Source organism: Lactuca saligna, chromosome 5 (genome assembly GCF_052625555.1).
Source record: "Lactuca saligna cultivar CGN05327 chromosome 5, ASM5262555v1, whole genome shotgun sequence".
In the NCBI taxonomy this organism is placed as follows: domain Eukaryota; kingdom Viridiplantae; phylum Streptophyta; class Magnoliopsida; order Asterales; family Asteraceae; genus Lactuca; species Lactuca saligna.
In genome coordinates this window covers 303,462,011-303,470,828 of record NC_136421.1, presented here as the reverse complement: position 1 = coordinate 303,470,828, position 8,818 = coordinate 303,462,011, and the positions used below count along the sequence as shown (strand labels likewise).

The 8,818-nt window shown below is 34.6% G+C and overlaps 1 protein-coding gene across 2 annotated transcripts; it reads left to right on the top strand.

The window, feature by feature from the left end:
• Positions 1-1,549: 1,549 nt before the first annotated feature.
• LOC145048436 (uncharacterized) lies at positions 1,550-6,112 on the top strand. 2 transcript variants are annotated; one of them, XM_078996920.1, is made up of 5 exons: positions 1,550-1,821; positions 2,355-2,518; positions 2,960-4,464; positions 4,543-5,009; positions 5,081-6,112. In XM_078996920.1, exons 3-4 carry the CDS (start codon positions 3,070-3,072, stop codon positions 4,660-4,662), a joined length of 1,515 nt encoding a protein of 504 aa, XP_078853046.1. In that variant the 5' UTR covers positions 1,550-1,821; positions 2,355-2,518; positions 2,960-3,069; the 3' UTR covers positions 4,663-5,009; positions 5,081-6,112. The 2 variants fall into 2 exon arrangements, with proteins under 2 accessions (XP_078853046.1, XP_078853047.1); XM_078996921.1 differs by lacking the exon at positions 2,355-2,518 and having other exon boundaries at positions 1,552-1,821.
• Positions 6,113-8,818: the final 2,706 nt, after the last annotated feature.

The window sequence follows — 8,818 nt, the reverse complement described above, 5'->3', positions numbered from 1 at the left end:
TCACCAGACGTCTACAAAAACAAATTAAACCAACCTTTAGACCATATAGAAATAGAAGGGAAAAAATAAGCTCGAAGATTACACATTTTTAATGGATTCTTATTGGAATTTTTCTAGGTGTTCTTAAAAAATGGAGAGAGTTGGATTTTTCTAATCATGTTCAAGTTTGGCGTTGAGAAGAAGATATTCAACCCAACCAAAATCACTGTTTTGGCCATGACGTTTGTTTCCATAGACGAAGGGGGTGGGTGGGCCTGCTTTTTGTTTGAGAAAGAGACCATTATATATATATATATATATATATATATATATATATATATATATATATATATATATATATATATATATATATTCTTTTTCTTCAATAAGGAAAAACTTCATAAATGGTCCATGAGGTAGTGAAATGACGAAAATACTCTTGAATTAATAGACAAAAGATGACCGCATCAGCTAACTTTTGAAACCATAGGGATCATCTGTAAGGTTTTTTTGAACTCAGAGACTAAACTTCAGATTTTATGAAATCGTAGGGACTATTTATGAAGTTTTATCAAAATTTATTTTGGAATTTAAAACATTACGAAATAAAATATTAAACGTGATGTCGCATGTTCATACGATCTCTTGTAGCTACAGATACACACCATCATGGTCGGTCCAGACGGTGGGCAACCCAGGCGACCGCCCAGGGCCCACAACTCCGGTGGGCAACCCAGCCTATATATATATATATCAAAATGATTTTTAGGGCCTAAAGTTGGTTCAAATTCAAACTAGCTCAAAATATAAACAATTTGATTTGTTTGTTGTTTGTAATTGAACGTGAAAACAGTGAAAAATAAATAATATTGTTTTTGAATTTTTATTATATTTCTCTTTAAAAGGCTCTTTTTTTTTTTTTTTTTTTTTCGTCCCGAACCCTATATACGTTTGTATCTGCCCTGCTGACACCATCTTTTTTGAGTGTTGCTAACATACCAAAACTAACATTTATTGTTAATGAGATTCGTTTAAGACCTCGATGCAATATTTATGAAAAAGTATCATTCAAGATTATTGCTACTTACATTAAAAAAAAAAAAAAAAAGAAGTCCATACTTAACAAGTCGCCATGAAATTTCCCCTATAAACTAAGGTGGTAGAGCAAATATGTTGGTAACGGATGATTATGTACATGTTGGGTGGATTAGAAACAAACTTTGTCCAAAACCTTTTTTAAAGAATTAGTGTATTATATATTTACAATAGATGCATTATTATAATAAATATATATGGCTTTTGTATAAAAGGGTTTAGAAGATTTTGATTTATTGTATTTTAAATAATTTATTTAGTTTATCCATTAAATATAAAATTACTAAAATCAACCCATTGTCCAAATTTTGCGTATGCTAAAAGCCTAAATTAAAGCCACTCTCAAGAACTCTTCATGTATGTCAATGGTCATCTCGCTGTCTCCACGTAAGTTTAGTGACACAAATGGATTGGATACAAGATTTCCAAAAATTAAATAAATTAAACCAAAATAAATCCTAATGATTAGGAAGAAAATTGGCCACTTAAGGCCTGTTATAAAGTTAACGTTTCTGCATATAAAGCAATATATTCAGCCATGTTTAAAAGAGGAGCCATTAGATTCTCTGCGTTTGCCTGCTCCACCACCATGGTGGGGTGGTGCCGCCCACACCAGAGGCTGAGGAGAAGGTCGGCCGCCACAATCCGGTTGGGAAATAAGCTCCGATCAAGATCACGGGTGGTGGTGGTGGTGTGGCCGTTTTTGATCTTGAAGAAGTTCATCATGAAGATGGTATCAAAAGGAAGGTTCGTGGAAGCCTATTATTTGACGTTACCAATTCTCAAGCCCCAATTGTTTCCTCTCTGTTGACTTTTTTAAAATAGTTGGTGTATGTATCTAATTGTGTTCTTTCTACTTAATTAAATTGGATGCATACACTCTAATACCTATCAGTTCATGTGTCATTCCCTTTCTCTCAACACAACAAAACTTGACAAAAAAATTGCAAGTTTTGTCACGTCCAAAAATGTGATAATCAATATGCTGGAACTATATCCAAGGGAAACATTATATGCTGGAACGATACTTGCAAATTTCAATTCAAAGTAATCAATATACAATGGATCATTACATATAATTAACAACTAAAGTGTGTAGCAATCTGAGTATATCCAGAGAAATTTCAAGTTTCACAACATGCATAAAGTTTAAAGATATATATCTAGATCACTTTATCAAAGTGCGATAGATGACATCGGAAACATAAACGAGTAAACACATAAGTTGGAGGTATATGAGTTGTGTGAGAGATGGACTTAATTACCATATTGACACCTAGGTTGCAAGAGTGAGGGATACTATCTGGATGGATACAGCACCAACAACGACCACACATGATTAAGTATCTGTATACGTGTAGTAACACAGTGGTAAACTCCGTCGTCCTGTTTGATTCACCTTATCATGGATGGGTGAATGGAAGAAATGCCGGAATATTATAAGGTGTTTCTTTTTTTACTTGGACTTAATGCATGAAAAAACTTAATGGTTCAGCTATACATGGTTGTTTTTTTTTTTTTTTTTTTTTTTTTTTTTTTTTTTTTACTTAATGCTAACAAAATGTCTTTACGGTTTAAGTTAGGAAATGGAACTTCATTAACATTAAGTCATGATTTTATATTTGTTTTCCTAACTTGCCCTTATTTTTCCCAACAAAAATCACAGGGAAAATGATTTGAGATGGTAAGTTATTTTTTGAAATATACACATTTCGTTGTTATTGTTATTGTTATTATTATTATTATTATTATTATTATTATTATTATTTGTAAATTAAGCCCTTATATTCGATTTTTTGTAATTGTTCAATCCTTTTGACCTGGTATAGCCGGTATACCGGTCATATAACATTTTGATTTTATTTTCTTGAAATGAATTGAATAGGTGTCATCATGCATGGATAAAATGACAATTAGGGCTCATTTCATCAGCCATTCCTCCATTCACTCAGTCGATAATTCCTCAAAGTTCTTGATTCACAATTACAATCAACAATGGTAGAAGATGCAGATACGATCATTGATGTACACTATCAAGGGCTGTTTACACCTACCCCATTGATTTATTTTGATGGAGTAAAAGCCTCGGTACCTCAGACGGTTGTGAAGAAGATGAACTTCGGTGATTTCATCCCCTTTCTTGAAAAGCTTACTATCGGAAGACGTAGAGATGTGTATTACTGTCCACATGAAGTGAGGTTGTCGGAGGGATTACATGCTATTCATAATGACTGCGATTTTAACGAGTTTCTTGAAGATATGAATGAAAAGAAGAGATTAGATGTGTATGTGGATCATCATCATGAATCTTTGTTTGATTGGATTCAGGAGGAAGAAGCAAAACTTGAAGATGAAGATTTGGTTTCTATTGATGATGTCGACTCCATTTTAGAAGATGGTCTGAAAGCTCAACATGTAGAGGACGATGAAGTTATATCTCTCAAAAGAAATTTCAATGATCCATTCCTCAACAAACTTTGTCCAATACATAATGATGACTTGGTTGAAGAAGATCATAATGCAATACGACCTATCTACCCAAGACATGATCATACTCAAGAATGGAATCAGATGAAGCCTCGATTAGGTATGAAATACTCTACTACTGTTGAACTTAAATACTCTCTTAGTTGCTATGCAGTAGCAAATGGTTATGATTTGTGGTATGAAAAGAATGACAAAACTAGGTTGCTAGTTAGGCATTGTAAAGGAAAGAATCCCACATGCCCTTTTACATTGTATGCTTCCTGGATGAAAGAGGAACACACTTTTCAGATTAAGTCTCTTATAACAGAGCACAACTGTTCTAGGGCATTCAAACTTGGTTCAATTGTAACATATAAGTGGATAGGAAAACAATTTGTGAATGATGTTTTGGAGAGTCCTAAACTAAGTTTGAGGAAAATGAAAGCCCTGGTATCTAAGAGATATAACATTAATGTGAGTGTTGGGCAGTGTAGGAATGCAAAAAAGTTAGCATTGTCTGAAGTTGAGGGAGGTTTGAAAGAACATTATGCCAAATTGTGGGATTATGCAACTGCAATCAGAAGAGCTAATCCAGGTTCACATGTTGAGGTGTTCTTGGAGCCACAACCTGATAATATTGTGGTGTTTGATAGGTTTTATGTTAGCTTTAAAGGTGTTGTAGATGGGTGGTTAGATGGATGGAGAAAGGTAATTGGGGTTGATGGTTGCTTTCTTAAGGGTGTTTGTAAAGAGGAGCTCCTATCAGCAGTGGGTAGAGATGCTAATAATAACATTTATCCCTTAGCTTGGGCAGTAGTCAATGTTGAGAACAAAAGGACATGGAAATGGTTTTTGGACAACCTGATGGAAGACATTGGAGGGGGGAATGGTCATGGCATTACAATCCTCTCAGACGGCCACAAGGTAATCATTCTATTTTGTTCAATTAACTTTAATTGTTTTGGTCATTTAACTAACTAATCATTTTATTGTTTGAATCAGGGATTATTTGAAGCTGTAAAGGAAAGACTTCCTGATGTGGAGCATAGATTATGTGCTAGACACATTCTAGATAATTTTCACAAAAAATTTAAAGGAGTACAATACTTTAAACCATTTTAGAGGGCTGTGAATGCAACAACTGTACCTAAGTTTGAAGCAGCAATGAATGAGATTAAGTCCTTGGAAAGTAGTGCTTATGACTATCTCATAGAAAGGGATCAAAGGTGTTGGTCAAAGGCTTTTTTTAAAGAGGGTATGGATTGTGATACAGTAGAGAATGGAGTTTCTGAAAGTTTCAATTATGTTGTACTTGATGCTAGAAGGAAACCATTGATAACAATGTTGGAGGACATAAAATGTTGGGCAATGCAGAGGTTATGGATGCAGAAGCAAAATGGTTTGAGTTGGGATTTGGACATATGCCCAAGTATCAGAAGGGAAATAGAGGATTTGAAAGAATTGCAAAGGTTAGTAACTATTTCATTATTTATACATAGGTTTTATAATGGTAACTAACTATCTTCTTGTATATTGACAGATTTTGGGTACCTTATGTGAGTGGCTACAAAGAATTTGAAGTGTTCTCAGGAAATGAGAGGTATGTTGTTGATCTGAATTAAAGGGCATGTGGATGCAGAAGCTGGCAACTCACAGGCATTCCATGTGTACATGCCATATCAGCAATTTCATTATTGAACCTAGATGTGGAGGCTTCTGTATCCAACTCCTATACTAAAGCCTTTTTCCTTAGTAGCTACGAGTATAACATCCATCCACTCAATGATAGTTCTGAGTGGCCACATGTTGAAGGACTTCATACTATTTTGCCTCCATTAAAGAGGAGGTTACCTGGTAGGCCATGTGTCAAAAGGAAAAGAGATCAGGCAGAAAGAAAGCTAAGTGGGCACACAAGGCATACTGTGTCAAGGGCAGGCATTCCTCTAAGATGTACCATTTTCCACCAAACTGGCCACAACAAATCCACATGCCCAAGTAAGCCAGCTCCAGCTCCAACCACAGCGTGTCCAAGTCATTCAACTCTAGATTCAAGCAAAGCAGGGCCAAGTCATGTGAAGAAGGCTCCTGTGAAGAAGGTTCCTGTGAAAAAGGCTCCTATGAAGAAGGTTCCTGTGAAGAGAAGTCCTATGAAGAAGGTTCCTTTGAATGATACTGGTAGGGTGAGAAAGTTTTCAGAAAGAATCACAGAAATTGGGCTTCAAAAAAATGTTAAAGTCAAGGATGGAAGTGGATGCAGCCAAGACAAACCTGTAACCTTAGAGTAATTAGGTTTTGATGTAGTGGGGTAATGCATGTGATATATATATATATATATATATATATATATATATATATATTGATGTAGTGTGGGGTAATCTTTTGAACTTAATTACTATATTACCCCTACTAGTTGTTTACTTTTGATGTACTTGTCGAATCTTTTGAACTAAATTACTGCATTACCCCTGCTGGTGGGCTTATCTTTTGTGATTATTAAATGGCTTGATGCCTTTTGTCATCCTTTTTTATTTGTCTTTACATCCAATTCTCTATAAAAGAATCTTTCCTGTAATTTGTCTTGGTTTTACCTCCATTTGACTGAGTTAATTACATCAACATCTATATATAATAACAATAAACTTTACCATTACATAAACATAAAGAACATCACTCTACCATTACATAAACATAAAGTACACCAACAACCATTACATAAACATAAATTACATCAACATCCATTACATAAACAAGAATTACACAACAAGTCTATTACATCAAAATCCCATAAAAACCACCAGAAGCATATCTTCAACCCCAAAACATAACCTTAACGATGATCAACAGAATCAGTATCTGAATCATAACCTTCAACTGTTTCATTTCTTCTCTAACAGATGCCACATCCTCTAAAACTTGTTTAAGATAATCTGCAAAATCTGAAAGAGTATCTTCTATAATGGCCTTCATATTCTCAGGTTCTTCATCAATCCATTCCCAAAATTTACACTTTTTCCCAGGTTTCTGTAGTAATAAAATTAACAACATAGCAGTAAAGAAGAAGAAAATTGATTCGATTTGATAAATAAAATCAATTTAGGTATTTACCAATGTGTTAGGGCACACTCGAAATTTCTTTCCAGTGTTATCTTTGGTCTTGGAGGTACGAGTTCTTGAAGGGAGTTCACAATCACAGAGGACGTCCTTATCTACTCTCTGATTGCTTGAACCTTTGGAGATTCTTGAGCCACTTGACATCTTCTTTCTTCTTCTACGAAATCCCCACTTCTATGTGTTCGAGTGTTAGGCGTGTCAGACCCAACAAATAAAAGGGTACAATAGACTCCAAATACACTGCTTTAATGCACTAAAAAGTAGTACAAGGCAAGCAGGGTCGAACCACAGAGACACGGGACAAAAGTCTATACCTTTTTGCACAAGGTAATTTGGTCACAAAGAGGGGGTTTGTTTGCAAAAGTAAATAACTAAATAACAATCTACTTTAAAAGCATGCACAAAATGAAATAAATTTGTGAACAAATTGATTGAATGGTTCTAGTTCTAGTTCTCAATGTTGTTGTTCAACTTGATTATGACTTGATGTAATTCAAGATTGCTATTCTATGTTGGTACTGAAATATATTAACACGCTCTAATAACTCTCGCTTGCCAAATTATCTAACCAAAACACGCTCTTTGATTAGACCTAGCTTTACTAATTCAACCTAAACACGCTCTTAGATTGTATTGAAAAACTGCATTAAGTTTTGTACAAGCTTCCCAACAATGTTCATTTCTTCTCATACGCTCGGAAGTGTGAAAACATGTGATATATGTTTTACAATAAGAAAACTTATTGCTTGTTACCAATTATTAACTCAATAGAACGATTAGGTGCCCTAAAAGTTAATTAACTGCACAAAAATTCAATTCACGAAAGTGGCCAATCAAACACAAATCAAATTCAAGGATTCTAGTTTAAATAAAAACATAATCACTAGAATAGAATCACAAATCAAACATCAAATCTTATGCTTCAAGTCAAGCAATCAACATTTTTTTGAACAAGAACTAGAACTAGGGTTTCTTAGCCACACATGGCTAAGAACAAATCAAACAAGAATAAGATGGAATTGGAATGTTTAATCCTTACAAAAGTGAAATCCAAATGTTTGCAATGATTAAGTCTTCTCAAAAGCTCCAAGAATTCTCCCAAAATTGGCTTGGATCGCCAGAAACTACTCCCAAAACCGTTCTGTCTTCAAAATGATGTCTCCTGCTCTTTTATTAAAGTTCACGTGACATGCCATGAGGCCATGCGTTTTTAGCATGGCCATGCCTTTTGCCCATGTGTTTTTTTTGGCATGGCCATTTGTCTTGACCATGTGTTTTTTTGGCATGGCCCGTGCTTTTTGCTAAAATTCCAAAGAGTCTTCACTGTTGGCTCCATCTTCATGTTTTCTACCATGGAATGACCGGTTCATCTTCTCTTCATGTTCCAAAGCTCTACGCTCCAAACATCCAAGCATCCATGCATCCAAGCTCCACGTTCCATGCTCCATAATGCCTACAAAATAAATCAGAAATAGTGAAGTACCATGCATTCTTAATGAAATATGCAATTACCCTAATAATCAACTAAATGCAAGAATTATAAAGTAGAATGCTATAAAAAGATGGAAATAAACATGCAAAATAGGTGCATAAAATGCACCTATCAAACCTCCCCAAGCTTAGACCTTTCTTGTCCTCAAGAAAGAACAAAATTGAGAATTGGCCTAGAGAAGACGATAGGCGACTAAAAAGAAACTAAGATGAAAAGAATGGAAGGAACGAAAATGACTAAATGGAATTAAGAATGCATGCATGCAATAAAAGAAGTACTAAATAAAATAACATATGTACAAAAAGATATTTTATTTTTATACATTAATGCAATAAACAAAACAAAACGAACATATTCAATCCAATTAACCTCATTATGTCATACAGTCGAAGGTGTACCTGTCGGGTCTTGAGATGACTTGAGATTAACCCCACAAAGATATATAACATGTAAAACAAGGTTTTTAGCCATTCCCTAATGCAACTCAACAAAATCAGAAGTTACAACACTTGTTCACTTTTACAGGTATTGGGTTACCACATGGAACAAATTGTGGTCTTACTCTTGTGAAAACATGTGATGCAAAATATGCTCAATCATTTTCATTTTACAAAGCATGACAATGACCGACTCCAGCTATTTGTTGACTAACAACAATCTTTTTCTAAAAAATAT